The 26,657-nt window shown below is 39.1% G+C and overlaps 1 protein-coding gene across 14 annotated transcripts in view; it reads right to left on the bottom strand.

Moving 5' to 3' along the window:
- Positions 1 to 26,657, bottom strand: part of STOX2 (storkhead box 2) — a 214,113-nt gene that overhangs the window by 25,462 nt on the left and 161,994 nt on the right. For 2 of the 14 annotated variants that reach the window (XM_044760451.2, XM_070499622.1), the window contains exon 1: positions 3,048 to 3,162. The exons of the other annotated variants lie outside the window; for them this stretch is intronic. In XM_044760451.2, coding sequence (XP_044616386.2) covers positions 3,048 to 3,072 — 25 coding nt within the window. In that variant the 5' untranslated portion in view covers positions 3,073 to 3,162. Of the gene's footprint in view, positions 1 to 3,047; positions 3,163 to 26,657 lie in introns of those variants that run through there. 14 annotated transcript variants of the gene reach the window in all.

Raw genomic sequence — 26,657 nt, forward strand, 5'->3', positions numbered from 1 at the left:
CAGTTTAAAATCTCCAGGGTCAATCTCTTCCACTCTTTGTAAGTGAAAATCACCCCGTTTCTCAATCTTTGCATTCTTTGCTTCCTTAATGTAGGTATCACAAATATACTGTGACTGATTCCTGTAAAATACATTTGTAGTAGAACAAGAAGGACTCATTAAATACAGTCCAAATACGTATATCTTGACGGTTCCCAAATTACAAGAAAATTATACTGAATGTCTCCTATGACTCTCGACAACTGAACACCCTACCACCCCACTTCCAGCTGCCATGGAGGTTGTTATGAAAGAATGACATAAGAGTTTAGAGGGATGGAAGAGTACAGAGGACCAAAACAGATACACAGAGAAAACCCTCAACTCACTGTATCAAGAAGCAACTTTCTCTGCAGAGTTTGGCACTACAAGACAGCAGTAGAGACCAGGGACTTTGTACTCAAAACTTTAGGTCCAGTGCCCACTTCTGCTCCTCATTGGTTGTGTGAATGGTGGCAAATTAGTTCATTTTCTTGAGTCTCAAGGTCTTCTTTTGTCAAGTGTACACAGTGATGTTTACCTCATACAGTTAGTGAGGGGATTAAATGAGATAATGGAAGCTGAGTGCTTACACTGTCCTTGAGACCGAATAAATACTTAACAAATAGTAGTTTGTATTAAAATTATCTTTCCCAAACCTATCTAAATGTATTCAATTTATTCTTTTATGGTGTTTGAATTCTACAATAGGAAAATCGTCTGGTCCTAAAAAGAAGCCTTTTTTAAAAAAACTGAGACATCTGTGAGAAGGCTAAGAGGGGAATGGTCTTTCCTACACTAGTATGAATTAGTTTAATCAGATTGCTCACCTCTCGATTCTTATCTGTGAGCACGTGCACTGAGGGAATGGACTACTTTGACCCGGAGGCAGAAAAGTTAAGATATACAGAACAAGTAGCATTCAGGATGTATTGCTAGGCCAGGAGAGAATGGTCTGAAAGCAAATGGGAAACGTGTATTACATAGGGATTTTGGAGAAAGAAGGGCACCAGAAGACAGAAGACAATATGGACAGGGAGTTACAAGGACAAGAGAGAAAGCTGACCTATTTGAAAATTTGGGCTGGGCCAATCTTTTATCTAAGAAAGGGGAAGGAAACTCAGCATTTAAGTAAGTACTCTCAGTACTAAAGATCAGCGACACTAGGAGTTAAATAATTTCTGATGGAACCTGGAATGCTAATAGCCATTGTGGTTACCTCTTTTAAGGAAAACGTCCTGTAGGATTCAAAAAAGTGCCTTTTACACCAACTTTCCAAATTTAGCATAATCCTTACATCAGGATAGCTTGTCTAACAATATTATTCTTCCTAATCAAGGAAACCATCATCAACGTCCACACTTAAGGGCCTCACCTTCACATTTGTTTTGAACAATAACAATCTTTTTCTGTTACAAGCAGTGCAAAGCACTGTCTGTAACCACATCTCAAGGTAAGAACAAGCATCATTTCTTAAATTCCGTGCGTAACTCCTGAGATGTACCCTAGCATTAATCTACCCCAGGAAGATTCTTAAAATGAGCAAAACAGATCATTCTCACCGTCTCTGACAAATTAACACTTTTTTAACTGCCTCGCCTCTTAATTAACTATTTACTGAGTGGTTTCCATGTGCAGGCTGCTCGGAGATGTGAACTGTAGAAAAAGGCATAAATCTTGATCCCTGCCTTCATTGAGTTTACAATTTAGGTGGGGAAACGGGATAAAAATGTTTAAAAATATAAGCGACTATAGCATATTCAAATTACTGTTTAAAACATCGTTAGAAGAGATATAACAAGAAAATACATAAATGACTAGCAAATTAATTCTATATTAAGAATTTATTAATATATAGTTATATCTATCTATCTAGAAATTAATTCTATAATAGGACCAGGAAATGATCTCCTATTGGGAGCAATCAGGAAAAGCTTTATGTGGGAGGGAGACTTTGCTTAGGGTCCTGAAGCATGAGCACAATAGATGGGTGTGGGGACATTATATAATTATATTCTCAACATATACGCTTGGGTTTTTCCTGACCAAACATCCTGTAACATCCTCAGCTTTGCTTTGAAGATGCACAGTGCTGCACACAGAGAACAGACATCTTTGACAATGGAAGAAGGCAACGTGCTCTTTCCTTCTGTGAAAGGGTGAATTATGGGATGGATATGAGAGCAAAGAGACAAGAGATGTTCGAGGGGCCTATCCAATATATAGTTTTGCATTATTTTAAGATGTCCTAATTATTATTACAAATTACACAAGGGATTTAACACTCTCAGAAATACCTTTCATAAAAAAGTGCTAAAACTATGAATTTCATGAGGTGGTAAAACCATGCGTTCAGATTTGCCAAGTTTCTCTTTGGAAATGTAACACATCACGTGCTTTTGAGGATCACATTTTTACCTTCTCACTATTTAAAAAAAAAAAGCCTTTGTGTGAGAAGCCCATGGATGTTGTAAGAAAACAGCTCAGTAATAATCTGAATCCTAAAGCAGACTATGATGAAATATGCTTACTTCCTTAGGAGTTAATAGCAACCTTGCTATGATGTTAGTGTTGGAAACAGTCCCTGAACATATAAATCAGGCTCTCTTGGATCTTAGTGCATTGCATGTAGGTTACCAGGCCAAATAACACACCAAATTTCAGGGACTATATTAATTAAGGAGAAAAAAATGTCAAATAATATTTACTAAATGCCTCCATCAGAGGAGTGAAAGAGATATTACAGCTGATGGAAATCTGAAGTGGTTTAATTATTTCCTATTCGCAAATCCTACAGCTGTCTGACTTTTCAGTTCTGATGTGACATGCTGGGATGAATCCTGCTGGCAAGGTCGCATCTAGTGGGCAGCCTACGGGGGGCCCTTTGACCACCTAAGATTGAGGTTGCCGGGGCTTAGAACAGCAAGACCACTTTTTGGAGGACAATGCACCCTTATCAAAGGGGTTGTAGACATTTACCATATTTCTTTGCACACAACAACTCTGGAAAGAAAAGCAGGGAAACCTACCTGACCCTTTCTGGACTGGCTCCATCCCCCAGGTAGCTTTGACGCTAAAGCCTGGTGCATGCTAGGGGGTTGCCTCCAGGCACAAGAAGGAGCCAGTAACAGAAATGGACGTCCTAGAATCTGGAATAAGAAGAAAGAATGAACTTTCGAGTAATAATATCCTAAATGAGCATTTCAGATTGGCTCCTGAGGGCACGTGGAACACAACAGGAATCTAGTACGTTACCTTTGTAGATCTACTTTTAAAAAAACAAGTTCCAGAACTCTCAGCTCTTCTTACAATTCGGGGCTTGAGATACTGGTACAAGTTGAGTTCAGAAACTGGCAAAAAGCACCTTAAAAAGGCTTTGTGAATGTACCTTGCTGGTAATGATTTTAGGAAAAAAAAATCCTCTTTACCATTCTTTTATCCTATTTGCATGGAACAGCTGGCATCCTGTCCCATGCCTAACCCATGTATCACAGCCCCCTTGCACTGAGCCCACATCCCACTGCAGTGCCTCGGGAATCTGCAGCGTCCCTCCCCCTCTGCCTCGTTCTCTGCAAAGTGAAGTCATAGGGACGGATCAGCCAACCTGACTTCTCACTACCCTGCCCAGAATCCTTTGTGAACTGAAATGAGTCATCGCTCCAAGAAAAGCTACAGCCTCTGGTTGTCTGTGCAGGCTCCTTTGTCTGTGCGGTGCGGAGACTGGGCTGGGGATGTGCCCCAGGCCCAGGGCTGCAAGGGGCGCATCCTTCTCTCCAGGGGGCCCAGGTCCCCTCACATGCATTAGCTCCAACTCGTATTTTTTGATCATTAAAACAGGAAAAAAGGGCACATACTTCCGGATGCTTGAAGGAAAATAAACCACACACACACACTCATTAAAATGGATCTAGCGTCATATACTCACCAGTCAGTAATTATAAACCTGACACATTCTCTCCTCTTTTTTTTTTTAAGCCTGGGTTTTCATTGTGATGAAGGTCGAATCTGCCTCGTGTGTGTAACAGGCGGTTTCTACTGTACACTGGATCAAAGTTTAGCTGCAGTGAGCTATTTGTCATAAATTCCAGTTGCCTCGCAAGTCCTTGCAAGCCTGGGTCTCATCATCCCCGACACACAGGCGTCAGCCTTGCAGCAAAGACAGCAGCACAGCCTGGCGCCCGCAAGCCAGCGCAGCTCCCGCCGCCCAGCATGGCAGGCAGCGCTGGGAACGAGGTCACTGTGTCAGGAGCTCCTTCTCAGTGGGAGCTTCCCCCCAGCTACAATGCGACTCAAACCGCACCAAGGGGTAGGATTCAGAGGATTTTTTTCTACTGCGGCTTCATCTGCCCTCTTTTTAAAAAAAATTTTCTGTGTCTAAGATCAGTAAGGCAAAAAAAATCAATTACATATCTGGCAAAATGTCCTGTTCACGGCAATATTTGTATCACCCCACACTCATGACCAGCCCCACGCCGAAGAACCCATGTGCATATTGTATTTACACACACACAGACACACACAGGAACTTGTTTCAGCAGCACCACAGAGAAAATGATTTGTCTCTATTTAGAGAAATAACACATAAGCCTGTGGAGAGGAAAAGGGTGGGAGTCGGGAGAGAGGAAAGAATGGTGGGACTGTCAGCAATCGCGTTAAAACCAGAGAAAAACGGAGTCTGAGAGGAAACGAATAATTAAGAAAGAAATGAATTCTGTTGTATTAGTAATAAGACTGCCCAAACTCCCCCAAAGGAAATAAGACCAAAGCAGGTACCTCTCCCCGTCTCCAGTCAGGACCCAAAGAGATAGGGATAAATGATCCCATGGTCAGAAACTAAATAGATTTGAGTAGCAGAGGATGTTTGTACAGCAAATTCTCCCACGTCCTCTTGAATACAGTAGCTCACCTATGATGAATACCAAGCGTAAGGAGCAACCAGAGCTGGGAAGTACAAAAATGTAATGAATCTCAGTGAGACTATCCCAAATCTCAGAGTTAGAAGGGTCCCCAGGCTAAATCCCACCAGAATCACATCCTCTCTTTACTCCTGTGATGTCATGCAGCCTGTCTCCAGGCACCTCCTCCCCCAGAGCTTGGCCCCATCCAGGCCAGCGCAGACTGTCTGCCAAAGGCCCTCCCTCCTCGAATTGAGTTCTGTAATCCCACAAAGTGGTTCCCATTCTGCCCTCAGAAAGCTGAAAAAAATCTATAGGCTTTTTCTGCCTGATAACTCTCTCAATATCTACAAATAGTAATCCAGGCCCCACGTTCCAAATAATCCTTCTTCAGCTGCCCACAGTTGGTGACACTCAGTAAGCATGCACACTCTCTGTTCATTTATTGATTCACAGATACATTTGATTTGAACATTAATACATAAGACCTCATCAGCTCCTTCAACCATCTGACACTTTCCAATGCTCTGCTCTCAGGGTTCCCTTCCTTTGTTCCTGCTCTGGCATCTCAATTTCTCTCTTAAAATGTATGAAGAACCGAATACACTCACTCTAGCTCTGTTCTCCCCATGGCCCGATCACCTCCCTTGTTCTGGATTCTACATTCACATGGTCTAAGACTGTGGTAGGTTTTCGGCTACTGTCACACTGTCAACCCCCAGAGAACTTTTTCACATTAACTGCTTTTTAAATCGGCTCTCGTTTATGCACTTAAAAAAAAAAAAGAACCTCATCAAATACGCCTTATATTTTCCTTTCCAATGTATTATTTCCTGTCTCATTTGATATTCCACTAGGTTCCCATCCGTGCCATAGACTGCACCTGTGGCCTAGTCCCAGGGCCTCCCACCAAGACAGCTCACCTTTACTCAACTCTCTTTGAGTCTGGTTGTGTTTTTAGTTATAAATCCACCTAAATCTCCACCTAACTCAGCCCGTTCCTGTAAAGCAGAGTCTGACCACTGTCAGGGTCAGACAGCATGCCTAATAAACACCTTAAGAATGCAATGATGTAACTATATAACAAATGCATTAAAAATTAAGATCTAAATAGAGATATCTTTAGCCCTGGCAATTTAGGAGCCTCTGGGGAAATTCTAGGTCATTGGACCACCTCTTGATAGCTAAAAACTCAAGCTTCCTCTATGATATAGAAAAGTTTAATTAAGTGGATAAAGAAAAAGAAACACTCAAAGAAAAGGGATGGAAAATTACAAGTAAAAATGTATTCAAATTTTCTAATATCCAAACATGCATGTTTCCGTCCCTATTGGGCCCATATATAGAAACTCATCTAAACTTTCGAAAGACCCAATAAGGTAGGCACTGTTATTAAAAAAAAAAGATTAACCGTCTTCCTCAAGCTCCCACAGCTGGAAAGTGGCAAAGGCAGGATTTGAACCTGGGGCAGGAGACCCCGTGGTGTGTGCTTTTAACCACCACATACAGTGCCTCTCAACTATTCTAATAAAATAACCACTGGAGACAAATCTTTTTTAAAAAACCTATACCTCAATTTTTAAATTTAAATCGAAGCCAATTCACTTGGCCAGCGCATGAAGTCAGAGAGGTTAAGGTACAGGCTGGGTCCCTTAAATAGCAGTTTTTGCCCAGTCCTACAACCCCTGTTGGACCGCTCTCCAGCCTCAGCCACAGACTATTATTGAATGACCACGCAAAGAAGTGTAATTGATCAGCCAAAACCATAACCATAAGCGCATTTCTGCCGTCCTACCAATAGGAGGATGAGTTTGATGATGGATACCCTTTAGCCTCAACTCAGAAATAAAGGCGAGAAAGACACTCTGATGTTTTAGAGACCAGTCTCTGATGGAGAGAGAAGCCCAAGAATCAACTACAGACCTAATTAGCAGTCCTCCTTCTCCTCCGCCCGCTGGTGTCTCCTGCTCCTTTTAATAACAGCTTCAGTGTGACAGTACAGATTTACAAACATCATATAGAACATCGCAGAGGACACTGGCTCAGTTGACAAAGTACGGGGCAGAGGTTGTGCTTGGCACAAGATTAAAGAGAAGCACCACACAGTGACACAGTCATGCAGGATCTTAAAAAACGCTTTGAGGACTAATGATGTAGCACGCCTTAGAGCTACTGTACTTGATAAAGCAGAGAGCAATAAATACCCTTACGTCAATTAAAAATATCTATTGGGTGCCTAATTGCAAATATTTAAGATAGTCTACCTAATGCAGGGTATGTACACTGGGACGCAAACTTTTTCATAAACAAATGACATGGTCTCGACTCTCAAAAACCTTATAATGCACTTGAGGAGGTAAGATATTCATGCATAAAAAGCACAAAGAATACAAGACAGTGTCTATCAAAAAGGAGGAACAGGTAACAGGTGCCCCTGAAAATTCAGGAGGAAGAAGCTAGGCTGAAGCAGTGAGGAATGGCTTAAAGGAAACAGCAAACTTGCTCTAGAATCTGGAAGGGCATACCATCAGAACATGAATTTCACGGAGCGGGATTTCTGCATGTTTTGTGCTTACAGGTGTATTCCTGCAAAGTGCCTAGCCAATGGTAGGCACTAAAGGAATAGGTTCTGAATGAATGAATGATCTGCAGAGAAGAAGTATGAACCAAGGTATGGGGGTATTGATGGGAGGGAGGTGGGGGAACCTGACAGAGGCCTGAGAGTTCCTACTAGGGAGTAGAGAGAGAGGAGGTGAAAGGGTGGCCCAAGATTGAATTAAGAACAGTCTTTAGCGGATAAGAAAATAACTCGCCTTACGCATGCAATGAAAGTCACTTGGTTTTTATTATAGTTATTAGTAAGTCTCCTCCCTAAGAAGCATTATCCCTACATGAACCCTGCAGTCTCCAAAATCAAGTATTTGGAAGCTTACGGCAGCTCATTAGAGGGAAGGTATGTTGACAGAATGGTCAGACGTTGCTTCCCCCCGGGGTCTTCTCTGTCTCCCATTGCCACGCAGAAGTCTGTGATGCCAAAACTCTCTCTCCTCTTTGCAAGAATGTACCAAAAGGGGAGAAAAAAAATCCTAGTCTGCAGCAATACTGTACTAAATCTACCCTAATTCTATGTAATTCAAGTCAATAAACACTTATGAACCACAACGTGTAAGACACTCTGCTTGGTGCTGAGGTCAGAATAAAGATTAAGAAGTTACAGCATCTATTCTCACAGTTGTGCATCAACTTCTGAGTCATTCAAGGCAGAGAGAAAGAGGACCATGAAAGCAAAGAAAGATGGTTATTTCTGATATAAGAGAGAAATGGCAAGGAAGCATGGCAGGAACTGGGCAGTGCTTCAAGAAGGAAGCGGCAGTTGAGGTGGGCCCCCAAAGATGAGTAAGTAAAGGGGGAGGAAGAGAAAAGTTGGGGATGTCTTTCCAGGCAGTGAAGTAGTATGCACAGAAACGATGTGGGTCAGAGAGCACAAGATGTTTTGGAGAATGGCTGGTGGTCTATCTAGCTTGGCGAGCACAGTAGGATAGATGAAGGAGATTGGTAAAGAAAAAGCCAAAGGGTCAGTCAGGCTGAGAGAAGATTTTGAAGCACATGAAATTGTAGGAAAAAGGCATTAAAGGTTTTTACAGGAGAGTGATGCTACTGACGCTGAAAGTTTAGGTTACTCTGGCAACAGGGTATAGGATGCATCCAAAGAGAGAAGGTAAATAATTATTGAGACAAGGGAAGAGTCTACTGTAAGAGACTGAACAAGAGGCAAAGATGCTTAAACAGGGGACAGACAGAGGCACAGGGATATGAGACACTTGTCTGTATCACAAGGGGACTGTCCAAAATTTCCAGCATGAAATATTAGGATACTATCAGAAATGCATTTCTAGGATTCGCATGTCCACCTAACACTACTCTCCCAGAATCTATGCAAAAGACTGTCTGTGCTATGGTGACAGTCTGACATTTGGAGCTGTGCCAAGGGTAGAATATTAGTTCAAACTGAGAAATAAAGGGGAGAGGAGAAATCCTCTAAACAGAAATCCCTGGGCACCAATAAGAGATCAGACTTTCCCTGTTGCACAAAAGCTGATAAAAAGGCACAAGTTGAAAATTCAATGAAAGTGAAAACAGAAGGTTCTAAAGTTTTCAAGGACTTCAGAGCCCAGGGCTTACTGAGTTAAGTGCGTTTTTGTTATGGTGGAAGAAACAATTTCAATTAAAGTTGGATTAGATGCAACACAGAATAGGCAAGGAAACTAAATATTTAAAGAACAGATACACTGGGTATCCTTACAGTGTTAGAGAGCATCAGTAGGAAAACGAAGTGAAGAACATCTATGTTACTTACTAAAATTTTCAGAAGTCTTTGGATCAGATCAATTCTCATAGGATTAGGAACACAGAATAATGGCATTTTAGAGCTAGAGGAGACACTGAAAGAAATCTGGTACATTATCACCTGACTGAAGATAATCCTAGGGTCTAAATGGGGGAGATGATTTGCCTAAGGTTACAAAGAGTAGCAAAGCTAGAACTAACATCCAGGTCTCCTGATCCTCAGTGCAGACTTCTCTCCACTGCTCTGTAACACATCATAAAACATATTAAAAGAGAATTAAACCATAAGGCGTCTCCAGATGCACTTTGGATAAGATATTATAAATAGGCAGATAGCCAATTTTCCCTACTACTCTATGATATAGACTTTTGCTGCCCTCACTTCTTCTAATCAAGGTCCAAAGAAGACTAAGAAAGGAAAAGATGAAAGTAAAGTGAGAAAAACTGAGAGTCTGTGAGTTTCCAATTAAAAAGACAGATTCTAAATTTAATATTTTAACATTAAATGCTAAGAAAACTACAGGAAGGCATGGAAAAATGAGATGCTACTCTTCTTCATTATAATCTTATTACAACAGCATTTGAATTTGTGAGCTATTCTTTTCTAACCTGCTTGGTTAACATACATATATCTCTGGCATTTCTACGTAGTGTTTTCCACTGCAGAGGATAGAGATGGTATGCCCCAAGAAGCCCACAATATGCAGGAAAAAAATATATTCTGTTTTGAAGTCTCCCTCCTGAAGCTCTGTATGATACTCTGTAATATATAACTTTTGTCTTCATACTAAAAGTTTTAAAAATTGTTTACATTGAAAATCATTCAACATTACTTTCCAAAGTGTACAAGTGAACCGTCCCTCTAGGAAGCCCATCCACGTTTACCTTGAGGTTGCATAAACCTGCAGTGTAAGGTCCCAGTCTCTGGAGGGGGATATGCCCCCAATTTGAGAAGCAACAACTCCATCTGAAAATACACCTGAAACGTGGTATTTCCCAATTAATTTTCAAAATTATCATCAGTATTTCTGTTGCTTTAAAGATATGCCATTATGGAGTCCTAGAGCTCTTTTAGCTGGAATTAGTTAGGTCAAAGAGCTGAGAAACTGAGTTACTTTATCATTGGCTTATTTAATTATGGCCAAGTTATCCTCTCTGTAGGTTGCATTCCTCCTCTGTAAGATGGAATCAAGAAAAAAAATATTAAAGTTGCAAGGGCTGCCATATTTTTTAAAAGGAGACGCATCTATAGAACTAACCTCTGACCTCAAGGTGCTTCCAATTAACTAAAGAATGAAGAGTAAACACACATGAAAAGAAGGTATCGCAATGCTTCCCCCAAAAAACTATGAATAAGAGGGAAAAAACTACTGCAAACTAAGTCCAGATGGAGTATAAAGTAAAGAAACACTGGCCAAACATTTCCATCACAAAGCTGAACTCAGCATGCCTGGGTTGCATTTGTATTTCTTAAAAGCCCCCAATAGAACCCCTGTTAGAAGGAGTAAGTCACTCATCCAACATATGCTTCAGGGAAGTTGAGGTACCTTCAACGTATGCTTTCCAGACATTTCAATATACCCTGGACTGACTCCTAATGTCTACTCTGTATGTTCCTACTGATGAGGATGAGAACAGGATTCAGACTGTATTTTTAGGACCCAAAACAGTGGTTGAAAACAGTTGTTTCATCACATAAAACAGTCAAATGTTTAACTAAAAAACCCCACGACACTATTTTGGCTTTGGTTTCCTCTATGCATTCATTATCTCAAACTTCTACTCATCCACTAACTTCTTCAGCTGACGTTAGGTCAATCCTCAGTGTCATCCCCACACTTCATCTCATGGAAGTTAGATCATACATCTTTATCAATAAAGCATTTATAAAACTGGGGGGAAAAAATCATAAAATCCTGATAGCAAAAATACAAACCAGTCATATTCTCTTTTATCTCTATATATGAATAGATAAAAAATAAAATTTCTTTGCTGTCTTGGATCACAGTGATTTATACAATCATCTATATTTGCTCTGTTCAATAAAGTAGCTACTAGCCACATGTGGCTATTTAACTTTAATTTAAATTAAATCAAATTAAAATTTTACTTCCTCTATTTCAAGTGCTCAATGGGGCACTAGCTTCATGGGGCTAATATTAAACATATTCGACACAGCATACACAGAACATTTTCATCATCTCAGAAAGTTCTAGTGGACAGTACTGATTGAGTTAATCAACAGGCAATCACAAGAACATCAGGTATCATTCCCTTTTACCACGAAAACCTACAATTTTTTTAACATAATTTAAAAAATTGACATATACAAAATCAAGGACTTTCTTGATGTATAAGTTCTATGAGTTTGAACACATATGTAGATTTGTGTGACCACCCTTACAACCAGGATAGAGTCAGATATAGAATAGTTCCATCAGCCCAAAAAACTCCTTCATGCTGCTCTTTACACACTCTTAATCCCTGGAAACTGATATGTCCCTTGTCCCTTTCATTTTGTCTTTTTCAGAATGTCATATAAATGGAGTCATACAGTATGTAACTTTTTGAGTCTGGCTTCTTTCACTGAGAATAATGCTACTGAAATTCATCCATGTTGTTGCATGTACTGGGAGTGGGATCGCTGGGTCATACAGTAAGAGTGTATTTACCTTTATAATAAACTACCAAAGTATCTTCCAGATTGGCTATACAATTTTGCAATTCGACCAGCAATGTAGTTGGTCGTAGTTGTAGTAAAATCTACGGGTTTTATAGATTTCTTAGGATTTTCTTCTACATGGTCAATCATGTCGTCTGCAAATAGGAACAGTTTTATTACCACTTGTAAGCCTTTTAGTTATTTCTAGGAATTCCATATGATGCTGAATAGGAATGGTGAAAGTGGACATCCTTGCTTTGCTTCCAGTCTTAAGGGGAGAGTATTTAGTCTTTCTCTATCAAGTATCAGGTTAACTACAGAGTTTGGTAGATGCTCTTTATCAGGTTAAGGAAGTTGCCTTCTATTCCCGCAGTAAGAGTATTTATCATGAATGTATGCTGAATTTTGTCAATTGATTTTTCTGAATTAATTAATATTATTCTGTGCTTTTTCTTCTTTAGTCTGTTAACATGGTGGATTACATTGATTGATTTTCAAATGCTGAATGATCCTCACTTGGTCATGGTTTATTATTCTTTTTATATATTGTTGGATTCAATTTACTAAAATTTTGTGATGGATTTGTGTACCTACATTTAAGAGGGACACTGGTCTGTAGTTTTCTTTTATTGTCTTATCTTTTTCTGGTTTTGGCATAAGGATAATGATGGTTTCATAAAATGAGTTGGGAAGGGTTGCCTCCTCTTCTATTTTCTGGAAGAGAGCAGGTAGAATTGGTGGTATTTCTTCCATAAAAATTTGGTAGAATTCTTCAGTAAAATTATCTGGATCTGGAGTTTTTGGTTTGGGGGTAAAATTTTACCTATAAATTAAATGTATTTAAAAGATATAGGACTATTCGGGGAATCTATTTCTTCTTGAACGAACTTTGATAGAATGCTCTTTCTAGAGTTTGGTCCATTTCATCTAAATTGTTGCATTTATGTGCATAGAGCTGTTTGTGGTATTTGCTTATTATACTTTTAATGTCTGGGGAATCTGTAGCGATATATCCTCTTTCACTCCTAATACTGATAATTTGTGTCTTATTTCCTTGTCAACCTGGCTAGACGTTTATCAATTTTATTGCTGTTTTTAAAGAACCAGCTCTTGACTTCATTGGTTTTCTCCATTAATTTTGTTTTCAAATCCATTGATATCTACTCTTTATTATTTCCTTCCTTCTGCTTGGTTTGGTTTCTTTTTCTTTTTCTTTTCTTTTTTTTTGAGGAAGATTAGCCCTGAGCTAACATCTGCCACCAGTCCTCCTCTTTTTGCCGAGGAAGACGGGCCCTGAGCTAACATCTGTGCCAATCTTCCTCCACTTTATATATGGGACGCCTACCACAGCATGGCTTGCCAAGCAGTGCCATGTCCGCACCTGGGATCCAAACTGGCGAACTCCAGGCCACCGAAGCAGAATGTGCACACTTAACTGCTGCACCACTGGGCCAGCCCCTATTTTGCTTTTCTTTTTCTAGCTCCTTTAGGTGAAAGCTTAGATTGTTCACTGCAGATCTTTTTTTCTTTTCTAACATGAGCATTTAACCTACATATTTCCCTCTAAGCCCTGCTTTGTCTGCTTCATATGAATTGTGGTATGTTGCATTTTTATTTTTGTTCACCTCAACATACTTTCTATTTTCCCTAAGACTTCCTCTTTGATCTATGGATTAGTTAGAAGCATATGGTTTAATTTCCTAGTATTTGGAGATTTATCAGTTATCTTTCTGTTGTTGATTTCTAGCTACATTCCATTATGATAAAATAATATACTTTGGATTATTTCAGTTCTTTCAACTGCTTTTAGTTTGTTTTATGTCTCAGGATATCATCTATCTTTGTGAATCATCTCTGAGGATTTGAAAAGCATGTATACTCTGCCATTTTGAGGAGGAATGTTTTATAAAAGATCTAATTGTTTGATGATACTGTTCAGTTTTCCTACAGCCTTACTGGTTTTCTATCCACTTGTTCTATCACTTACTGTGAAAGCCATGTTGAAGTCCCCAACTATAATTATCCATTTCCCTTTCAGTTCTGTTTTGTCTCAGGTACTTTGAAGATCTGTTGTTAGGTGCATACACTTTTAATATTCTCTTTTTTATAAAAATTATTTTGGGAGGAACATTTAACATGGGATCTACCTTCTTGACAGATTTTTTAAGTGGACAATACAGTATCGTTATCTACAGACTCAATGCTGTACCTCAGATCTCTAGAATTTATTCATTTTGCATAACTGAATTTTCATACACATTGATTAGCAACTCCCCATTCTCTCCTCCCCCAGTCCCTGGCAACTACCATTCTATTCTTCGCCTCTATGAGTCTGACTATTTTAGATATCTCATAGAAGTGGAATCCTGCAGTATTTGTCCTTCGTGCCTGGGTTAATTCACTTAGCATAATATCCTCAGGGTTTATCTATGTTGTTACATACTGTAGGATTTCTTTCCTTTTAAAGGCTGAATAATATTCCATTATATGTACATTTGTGCACTGTACAATGATGTTGCAGTCAACAAACAGCCTGCCTATACAACAGTGGTCCCATAGAATTAGATCACATACCCTAGATGTGTAGTAGGCTATACCGTCTAGGTTTATGTAAGCACACCCTAGGATGTTCGCATGATGAAATCGCCTAAGAATGCATTTCTCAGAACGTGTTTCCATCATTAAGTGACCCATACCACATTTTCCTTATCCATTCATCTGTCGATGGACATTTAGGTTGTTTCCACGTTTCCCTGATTGTGAATAGCACTGCAAGGAACATGGGGGTGCCAATACCTCTTCAAGATCCTGTTTTTAATTCTTTTGGATAAAAACCCAGAAGTGAGATTTCTGGATCCTATAAAAGTTTCGTTTTTAATGTTTTGAGGATGCTTCATTCTCTCTTCCAAAGCACCTGCACCATTTTGCATTCCCACCAACAGTGTACAAAAGGTCCAGTTTCTCCATATCCTCGCCAACACTTCTCTTTTGTTTTGTGATAAGAGTTATCTCAACAGGTGTGATGTGATATTTCATTTTGGTTTTGATTTGCATCTCCCTGATCATTAGAGACATTGAGCATCTTTTCATATACCTCTTGGCTATTTATATACCTTCTTTGGAGAAATGCCTATTCAAGTCTTTAGTCCATTTTTTAATCAGGTTATTTGTTTGTTTTTGCTACTGAGTTACAGCAGTTCCTTATATATTTGGAAATTAACCCCTTATCACATATATGATTTACAAATATTTTCTCCCATTCTGCAGCTTGCCTTTTTACTCTGCTGATTGTTTTCTTTGCTGTGCAGAAGCTTTCAAGTTTGATGTAGTCCTACTGGTCTAATTTTGCTTTTGTTGCCCGTGCTTTTGGTGTCATATGCAATGGCGATCACTGAAATCATTGCCAAGGCCAATGTCATGAAGCTTTTCCCTTATGTTTTCTTCTAAGAGTTTTATAGTTTTGGGTCTTATGTTAAGCACTTATTCCATTTTGAGTTGATTTTTGTGTATGGTATAAGAGGTACATGTACTTTTTTTGTCATCTTGATGAACTTACCCACTTATTTTTATGTAATCTTCCTCTTTATCCCCAGTAATTTTCTTTGCTATAAAGTCTACTTTTTTTTTTGACGTTGACATGGTCACTCCAGCTTTCTTTTGATTAGCATTTGCATGCCATATCTTTTTCCTTTTCCTTTTAACCGGCTCATATCAAAAAGTATTATATTATAAAAGTATTACTTGTAGACAACATGTCCTTTGGTCATTTTTTAAAAATCCATTCTGACAATCTGTTATTTATTCGGTATGTTTAGATCACTTGTACTTAACGTAGCTTGGGATTTACATGTCGGGATTTAGATCTACCATTTTACTATTTGTTTTATGTTTCTACTCTCATTTTGCTTCTCTCTTTTCCTTTCCTACTTTCATTTGGATTATTTGGATATTTTTCAGTATTTAATGTTTATTGAGTTTTTACTATATTTCTTTGGACAGTGTTTTTAGTTGTTGCTCTAGGCATTTCAGTATACATATTTAACTGTTCAGTCTACTTAGAATTAATATTTTACTACTTCCAGTGATAAACCTTATCACCATATTGACCCCTTTACCCTCCTTTCTTTATATTTGTTGTATGTATCACATCTATATACACTGAAAACTCCATCAATGTTATATTTGTTTTCCATTGTTATACATATTTTAAACAATTTAAGAATGGTTAAGTACATCTATCCACATATTTACCACTGTTGCTTTTCCTTCATTTCTGATGTTCCAAGTTTTACTCTTGTATCATTTCTTGTACATCAGCATTTCTTTTAGAGCAGGTCTTCTGGCAGTAAATTTTTGTTTTCTTTTATCTGAAAATGTCTTTTTTTTTACCTTCATATCTGAAGGATCTGTTCACTGGATACTTTGAAAATATTGTTCCACTTAATTCTGGCCTTCATGATTTATAATAAAAATCCGCAGTCATTCAACTTCTTGTTCTGTCATACGTTATATGTTGTTTTTCTCTAGCTGCTTTCAGGATTTTTCTCTCTGTAGTTTTCAGCAGTTTATGATGTGTCGGGGTATGGATTTTTTTGAGTTTATCCTGTTTAGGATTTTTATCTGAAAGCTTGTCTTTCACCAATTTTAGGAAGTTTTTGGCCTTTATTTCTTCAAATCACACCAGAACTTTCATGACAGAAATTATACATTTTTTATATTGTCCCACACACCCTGAGGCTCTGTTTATTTTCTTTTCAATCTTTGATTCCATGTTATTGAGACTGGATAATTTCTATTAATCTATCTTCAAGTCCACTCACTCTTGTATTATCCCCATAATGTTATGGAGTCCATCCACAAACTTTTAATTTTTGTTATTATATATTTCAGGTTTAAAATCCCCACTAGGTTCTACATTATATCCTCTATTCCTTTCCATTCTACCTTTCCATTCTTTTCAAGAGTATTTATTCACACTTCTTGGACCATAATTGTAACAGCTGATTTAAAGTCTTTGTCTAATAATTCCAATATGTGACACTTCAGGATTGACAACTATTGACTGCCCTTTCTCATACAAATTGAGATTTTCCTGGTTCTACGTATGCCGAGTAATTTTGAGTAAAGTTGATTATTATGTTATGAGACCCTATCTTTGAATCCTAAGGAAAACGTTGATTTTTTTTCTCTTTTCTTTTAAAGAGGTGATCAACTTGGTTAAGCTCGGGCTGCAATTTCCAAACCCCCTTCTGTCAGGTGTGATTTGAATGTCAGAATACTACAAGCCTTTGCAATGCTATTAGGATCTGTCCCATGTGTGTACCATTCAGTGGTTGATGCGAGATCTTTGTGGTGGTCTAGCTTGTATTTCAGGTCTCCACGTGTTTGGAAAGCTGCTTAGAGTCAGATCCACTCAGAAGCAAGCCCAGGAGTTGGTACAATGTTTTCTGTGACAGCTCTCTTGAGCTCCCTCTCCTCTGTGATCTCCTCAACACTTCCAGTACCCCGGGGCCCCCTTTCATGGTCCCTCTGCCAGAAGGCTGGGGCTTTAGTTTCCTTGCTCAGTCACGCACTGGGGCCAAGTGCTGGGAGGACAGAAGGAGAGAAAGAAAGCAGCAGAAATTCACCCCATGCTTTTGAGAGTACAGTTCCTCCTGTCAGGAAGGATGCCCCTGCCTTCACAGTTTTAGATGACTGCCCAGAACCTATTGCAGCTGCGCCTCTGCAGAACTGACGACAAGCCGGATGAGAGAGAACAAAAAAAAGAAGAAATGAAACAGTTACTTCTCCCACTCACCCTGAACTTAGGAGTCACCTTTCTTGCTCCTCAGGCCACAAAGTGAAGACCTGGATGTCGAAGATCTTTCTGTCGACACCAGTATGCCCTACTGGGTTTGGGGCTACCTTTGAGCCTGTACCAGGTGATACTAGAGGGTGGAAATACAGAAAACTCACAACCAGTTTGGTGGTACTTCAAATTCTTGTCTCTTTCCCCAGTCTGCCTGCCACCATGTACTTTCCAGAGTCCAGACAGTTGCTCCACATCTTGCTTCTGGGGTTCACAGTTACATTCAGTGTGAGACACTGGGTGGAACGTGCTTATTGCATCCTGCTCACAAGTGGAATCTTTTTATTATAATTACTTTTTATTATTTAAATAACCATAATAGTAAATAATAATAAATGATAAGCACTGTTAATAATAGAAACAAATATGTTAACTTTCATCTTTGTTTTCCTTTTATAAGGTCTTATTTTATTTTGGGACAAATTTAACTTAGTTTTTTTAAGGTTTTATTTCAGCCTCAGAAAATATCATTCCAATCCATCCATTTCCCACATACCAAACACCTCCCCCTCGCCCACTGTGATAAACAGTGGATAGACATGGTTAATCAGAATTTACTTCCTTTTTTGTGGTCCTGGCCTCTTTGGCACAATATTTTCTTTAGAATTACTAATGAGAAGCTAAAGTGATTGACGTGAGTGTCATTCTCGCATTCCCCAAGTCCACCGTCTGGCACAAGGACTAATGAGCTTTGTCATCAGTGTTAGATGGACCAGGAGAAACGAGGCACCACACTACCCACAAACCAGATCATTAGCATCAAATGTAATTACTGCATTCATTGCTTCCCTTTTTGACCCCCCTCTCATCTATCTACATTACACATAGAGGAGTAATGGGTGCTTCAATGACCCCCTCCCTAGCCTTGGCTGAGGCCATTACAACCGAGAGGAGAGACAAGTGTGACCTGAGACTTTTCCTCAAGTTACGTTCAGCCTTCCTACTTTTACTTCAAACTGGTGGCATTTCTGGTCCCCAGAGGAGTGTCACTCAACTTTGTTCAGTATACGAGCATGACTAGCTTCTGTACTCTGTTAATTCAAAAAATTCCACCAAAAGCGAAACTCTCAAACATTACATCCTAACAATTATACTCCCATCCATAAATAACTTGACCCAAAATTTTGAATGGCCTTCTCACTGGGGACTATTAGCCAATGGTTACATTAAAAAGAGGTCACAGGGGTCAGTCCAGTGATACAGTGATTAAGTTTGTGCACTCCGCTTTGGTGTTCGCACATTTGGATCCCAGGCACAGAGCTACAAACTGCTTATCAAGCCATGCTGTGCCAGTGTCCCACATATAAAGTGGAGGAAGATTCGCAACAGATGTTAGCTCAGGGCCAATCTTCCTCACCAAAAAAAAAAGAAGAAGAAGAAAGAAAGAAAGAAAAAGAGCTCACATATGTCACTCAATATGTAGTAGCTAGGGCAGTTTAGTCATACTAGGACAGCAAAATGCCTGTTGAATAGAAATCTTTGGTGGACAGCATGATGAGTGGGCAAGGTATATTTATAATTCTACTCCATCGCAGAGTGAAACCTGAAAGTCATAGCTGCAGCATGAGCAGATTTGCTAGAAAAGCTTTATGTATAATGGATAAACTTTCCCACTCAGCCTAAATAAGGAGTTTAATTCTGGCTACTGGCAGCAGCACTTCAGTGGGAGAGAGAGTGGAGGTAGAGAAGAAAGCCACTCAGCTCAAACTGCTTCATGTGGATGGCCCCTGCTGTTAGTGAGAAGTCACCCAAACATTTTCCTTGAGCATATGTGGTGACTGCCCTCTGTTCTGCATGACCGTCTCGTGACACTTGAAGGGTACGTGTAGGCAATGGCCTGGTGGGGGACAGTGATGTGAGCCAGGTCGGGAAATGGGGCCTTAGGGCTTGCCTCAGTGAGTGACAAGCTATGCTTGGTCTTTTCTGCACAGTGGGGGTGCCCTGAGGCCACACTCAACTGAGACAGCATAGCTCCCTGTCCAACTGTGGCTGGGGAATCATTTAAAATGAATTATCAGTGTGGACACCTCTGAGAGGTATTGAGAGGGCCGAGGCCACCGGAGACGTCTGAAATACAACACTCCACACCACTGTTTATTGAAACGACGAGAAATTATAAAGTGAGCAACATCTGATTTCTAACTCAAACTCAAGTCAGAAAATTCAGTTGAAACTACACACACACACAAAACACATACAGGTGGTTACAGGGAGAGAATAAGAGAGCTGACAAAGTGGTGTAAAGTATTTTCTCATGTCTGGGCAAAGAGCAGTGTGGCAGAGTCTATATCAAGAGGGGAATGGGTGATTGATCAGCTCCTTTATACTTTAGTTTGTTTAGACCTGTCGTCCTAGGTCAATAGTTTCCTGAACACCAGATACGTAAATTTAACATCTAAAAACTAACATCTAAAAACTGCTAACTCTGCAAATTATAAAACCAGAGTTAATATACCAGGAATAAGTACCAATCAAACTAATTTTAAAGAATAAACATTTCTGAATAGTAAGCTGTTAACATAAAAAATTCTAAATTTATGGAATTTTTCAACAAGTTTCCTGCAAGCTCCTTTATAATAAAAGAATCATGCTGCATTTTTCTCCCACATTTTCACTTCTACCCTTTGCTGATAAATCACTGCGAAATCAAGTTTTTAAATTTTATCGTCTTTTTGCTAATGTCTTTTTCAAGCAACACATACATTGCTGAAGGAGACTCTACTCTTAATGATCTATTCAGATTAGTAAATTTTTCTGTGAACCAAAATAATCAGCATTTCTACCACGTTCATATTTTGCAACAATGGAGTTGATTCTCATAGAAATAGCAAAACTGTCCTCTTTAAAGCTCCACCCCACAAAATGATGAAGACAGACATTATTCCCACTGCAATACTATATTCTATTACACTAGAATCCAACATAGTCTTGCCTAGATAGCTTAAAGTGACATGGGCCTAAGCGCTGTATTTACAATTTCACCGTGTGCTCTCCTATTCAGCTTTTATACCTTCTACTCTCATCCCCTCCCCAACGCAACCTAGTCTCCAGAAAGAAGACAAAAAAAAATTTCCCTGGCAACAAAGATCCTTTTGATAAATCGGCTTTGGGGCACAAAGTGGTCCAGAGAAGTGTTAGTCTTTTCAGCACTGGGTTTATAGGAGCAGAAGTGGCAGGATTTCTGTCTCCTGAGCTGTCTTGGGCTGGTCACCTGGGAGCCAGGAAGACGACAGGTGGACCAGTACTTTCCAAATTCTGGTGTGTAGATCTTTGCTTGTATGGACAATAATTTCACCAGTCCACAATGAAAAGAAGGAAAAATTAGGGCAACATAGAAAATATTTCATAAAGATAATTGCACTTGTTTAAAAAGAAGTCTTTTACTATGCTCTTCTTTCTGTTTGCATGTGTTCATGTGTGTGGGGGGGGGGAGAGAGAGAGACAAATGCCCTCTCTTGATGGTGATAATAGATAATATTTTTTTTTATTAAGTACTTACATACCAGAATTAAAAGCTGGCGATCTTATGTTGGTCCACACCAATTTTAGGGAAATGCTTTTGGTCTGTGAAATCCAAATGTTTGAGAATCCCTGGATTAGATTTCAGATTTCAGATGGACGGGAAGGAGAAGGGCTTAGATATGGATGGTCCTAACACACATCCTGAAACGGCCCCCTGCGCCATTTGTGGTGTCCAGGGTTTTGAAGGCAAGGTGTTACTGACCCTGACATCTTCTTGATTAATGAAAGGCATTGTTTGCAGCTATTTTGCACCAATCCATTTATTCTTTAACTAGGTCACCTCATTATTTTACCTTAAGCTTTGTCTTCTTCATTTTGTCTCCTGCTTTAAAAAAAATGGACTTCCATATCAGTTTCCAAGATTAACCTTACTAAGTCACTGGTTTATAATTTTTAACGTTCCATACTTTTTTAGCACTATGTACTTCACAATCCAAAGTTGACGATTTTTTAGTCCAATACAGGGTTCTAACTTCCTTCCTTCTTAGTATCACTATATCCTACAACCAACTATATCTGATTTCAGGAAACTAAAACAAAACAATTAGAGCATGGGGCAATCAACAAATTATCTAAGTTAGGTACACCTTGGGTCCCAAACATCCAATTGTCAGGTATGGACAACACCCTTGGGTGGCCAGTGTATGTTCTAATGTCTTTCCATCTGGCCCTTATTCATCCTAAAGGACACAAGTGCCATCATGCTCCCCTTTCTTCCTTTTGCATCATTTACTCTTCTGATAACACCACCCACTGTAAGCACTGTCCCTTGTGTGCACACCCCCATCATCTTTAACCACTCTGCTCTCATTCTAATGCCTACCCAGTAACTCAGAATATTTCTCCCTTCCCTCTTTCTATTAATAACACTATCTACCCTTTACTGAGTGCCTACATGTACCAAGCATTATCAAGGGGGCCTTTCATGTGCCATTTCACTTATTTGTCACAAGAATTTTTTGAAATAGATACTATCATCTCCATTTTATGGATGAAATCCAGGAGAGTTAGGCAACTTGCCTAGGGTCACAGTCAATAAACAGCTTTAATGATAGATAATCATAACAACTATGATATTGATATGGTCACGTGGAGGGAAAGAAAAAAGTTTGAAGCAAATTTGACAAAGAACAATATGCTAGTTTTAATAGCTCTCAAAAGTACTTAGAAGATTAAGTCACAATTTGCACGAGTCCTACGTCATTCCCTCTAATTATAAATTTATGTATGCACTCAGGTTGAAGATGGATAAAAACTAGTTTTAATTCTATGTTCCTGTTTTAGTGTTTAGCATCTTCTTCTATTTTCCTCAGCCATCTGTAGTACTTTTTATTTCACGAAAGTTTAGGGTGGATTGTGTGTATAACCAGCCCTAAGCACAGCTTCTGGAGACAGCGTGGCACTGGAAGGGTGCAGCGTCATCAAACAGCAAGGTCTCCAGCTGACTCGACAGACCCACCCATCTGTCAATCAAATGCAAAAGAGCTGAATTCCATGACTGTGGTTCTTTCCAGCTTTGACTCTTCAGTTCCAAACAGCTGACTTATCAATTTTTTGGGGGGAAATCAGTCATGTGTAAATCATTAAAAGAAAATCTGGATTCTAAATTCACATCTAAGGTCTGAGTTTCCTCTGGTTGCTTCTAGAAAGCAATGCTCCCAAGGGCTCCAATCTTCACCCTCATCTCTTCCCCAGCTGCATCCCCAACAGAGGCACTCCCATCCACTATCCTGGTTGCAACCCTCAGCCACATAGCTGATGGGGGCCAAACCTCCCTCTCTCTGGTCCTAAAACTCTCCCCTGACTTCCAGACCCACCTCTGTCTCCTCTCTCCTTACCAGACAACTCCATCGAGACGACCCCAGTGCCTCAAACTCAACATGTCCAAAACTGAATTTATTTTTTCCATCAATCCTGCGACCTCTGGTATCTCCTAGTTTGGATACAGCACCAACAACTGACACGGACATATGACCCATGAATTGAAGGTCAGATTCCTGTCTTTTCTTCACTGACAATCTCCTCTCCCCCATAATCTAAAGAGTCAATAAGGCCAGTCTATTCCCTGGCTGGATGTCTCAAAATATGTTCTCTCTCTTCTGCTTGGCTGTTGGCCAGATCTCTGCCTCTTTGGACCACTAGAAAAGCTTCCTGCTGGTTTCTTCCACCCACCCTAAGCACGACTGCCAGAATATGCTTCCTGTCTGATGCTCCTGTATTTACGTAATATCCTTGGTTTCATCTGCCTGAAAATAGGGATGTAATCAATATCGAATGCTCTAAATACGTTGATATCAATTACATCCTTATTTTCAAGCTGATAAAACCAAGGATATTAGATAAATCCAAATGCTAATATTTTCTTATCATATAGGAAAGATATTCCTCTAGAATAACATCAGAGTTGAAGAACAAATCATTTTTCCCCTATCCCAGATACCCCATCCAGGCTTAAAGAAGTTGGTCATTGTAGCAATTAAATACAAACAGGAGACAAACAGTAGTAACATTTATTGACCACCGACTACATGGCAGGGACTACATGCCAGGCCCTTCATGTAGCTTACCTAAATTAACACAACCCTGTGAAGTGGGGATAATCCTCATTTCAAGAGCTAGGACTCAGTAACTTGTTCTACGTCTCCCAGCAGGTAAGTGGTACATCCGGGATTCAAATGTGGTTCTGTCCAGCATCCCAAACCTATATGTACACTTGGCACCATCCCACCTCCTCTCCCATCAAGAAAATGCCGAAGCTCCTAGGAGCAATGAGTGGCTGAAAGATTCATATACATGGCATCATTGCTTCGATTTAAATTCAACCAGAGTATTTCCTTTTTTTGTTGAAACTTCAAATTTTAAGAATAGAAAACTTTTATGTTGATTGAAAGAACTGGGTGAAGATGAGAAACACTATTTCATGATAAGAAAATTCAACTGGCAACATATCTAAGATGTCATAGAACCCTTCTATTTCCTGGGTCTGAGGTCAGGAGTAACTTTGCTACACAAAAACCCACCAATTATTTAAACAACTAGATAAGATATATGTATCACTATGTATTTTATACTTAGCACTGGGATAGGAACTATGGGAACAAAACGAAAACAAAAACACATTACCATCCTACAAGTAAACCATCCACTCAGGGTACCACAATAAACATGTAATAACTGATAAAGACATCATTTGCTATTCCAGCATTATGGCATCATATATCACACACAACCTCACCATATATTCAATCTGAACAACAATGGCTCCAAATACAAAAGGATTTGACATACTAAAACCACACAAATGTGAAAATTACACCATAATAAGAGATTTTACAACATAAAAATCTGAAGAGTAGTCCTTTCTAAACATAACATTTAAATATTAGTAACCCCTCTGAAGAACTGAAAAGACCTGCAAAGTTTACTCTCTCAAGCAGATGCTCTTTCTTGTGTATTTTCCAGTGCTACTAACTCAACTGTAAAACTCTTTTTTCATGAATGGGAGAGAAGTACATTTCATACTAGTTTCTGCTTCAATTATTAAATTCTGAATTAGTATACTGTGAATTTGTAAGGTTTTATTTTTATCATATCAGAAATAACATAACATTTTAAAATGGATGAAATCAACATGGAACACTGAGTTCCCTATTACAAAAAGTTGTGCCACTTATAAAAGTTATTTTAATGGCACTTTATTAATGATGTTAAGTGTTATCCAAATGCAAATTTTTGATGTCATAATAAAGTCGAGAACAGAGACCACATTTTTCTCAATTGGGGGTAACAATTAAGCCCTGCTCCTCACATTTCCACCTGAAGGGACTTCTCTTAGAACAAAGATCCAGGTATGTACCTCGGTCCCCTTACTCCCACCCCTGGGAGGCACTGACTTTTGGGACTGGTGAACATGGAAGACGGATCAACTTAGAGAGGGCACGTGACCAAAAGTTACACCGAAGGAATGCATAACAATTAGCACTTTGTCTAATTCCAAAGCCTTAATCCTGCTGACATTCTACCTTCCAGAGTCTATAATTTTATTCTCCTTCTTTCAAAGTTTTGCTTTTCCCACAAAAACTTCTGCTTTTACTGCTCAATAAACCCTAATTTATAAATGTGATGTTTTTGTGATTCACTTGTAAAGGGGGAATTCTCAAAGAAAAGTAGTTTTTAATTTCTTGACTCCCTCAAATTATCTAAAAGCATATTTTTTTTCCTCTAGACTTCCCCAAAGGGTCATATTTTTGAAAACTTTACAAACCATCAGTATTATCAATCACATGCTATTTTTGAGCAAAGCCCTTTGCTAAAGTACTCACTTCATTCGATAATATTAGGGATGAAAGCGAAGCACTGCAATACTGTATCTGCGATTAATCTCTGAGCATCAGGCTCCCCATCCATCAGAAGTCATTTATCGTGGAAGCTGTCACAGGATATAATGACTCATGCTAGTTGGAACTTGCAATTTCTCCTCTGCAAGAGGGCTTCCAACTAGAAAAAGCTTGAGAAACAGTAGATTAAACAGAAAGTTTCTTTACTTTTCATTTTACTTACTCTTTAACATGTTAATTTTGCCTGTGTTAAATGCTCTAAAATGACTTAACAATGAAGATTTTGCAATATCATAATCTGATCCATGGAGACACACTAAATCACCTAAATAAAGGAGATCAGAATTTTACTACTTAATTAAGGGAAAGAAGTTACCATATAGTTACATGAAATAAAGATGCCTTCCTACAAGGATTAATAAATACGATTTCTAAATTTTCAAGTAAGGCTCTTTTACAGTCTGCAAGATAACAAAGATAACAAATCCTGTCAGTCACAATTGGACTGTATTACAGTGTCCAATCTTAGGAAAACTGAATCCTTACAGAACCTGAAAACTGTTTAAATTAGCAAAGCATGCCTGAGATTTGAAACTACACAATTAATTTATGCCCCAGAGAAATGAAGGTAAGAGAACATCAAATTTTTCTTAGAGAAAAAGTGCCTGTCTTATTAACAGGTGGATTTTTCCTGCATTCTTCATGGGGTCATTGCACCCTGCTTTGTTTTAGACAAAGGACTCCAGCCTCGTTCCAGGGCCTCCCCATTTGTGGAGTAAGTACAGGCTGTGTGGCTCCGGCATTTGTGCCACTAGACAGAATCAACATGTGGGTGAAAAGTCACAACCCAAGACCCTATTTGTGCCAGAAGTATTTTAAAAGAACAGATTATTTAAAACCTAGATATACAATCACATTTATTTATCCTTGGTTCTGTTTATAAGTCTTTGTTTACAAGGACTCAGAAACCATATAGATGAGCAAAATTAAAGCAAGCTTTAAAGTCTTCAAAGGAATTTTCAAAAGAG

Source organism: Equus asinus, chromosome 27 (assembly GCF_041296235.1).
Source record: "Equus asinus isolate D_3611 breed Donkey chromosome 27, EquAss-T2T_v2, whole genome shotgun sequence".
Lineage (NCBI taxonomy): Eukaryota > Metazoa > Chordata > Mammalia > Perissodactyla > Equidae > Equus > Equus asinus.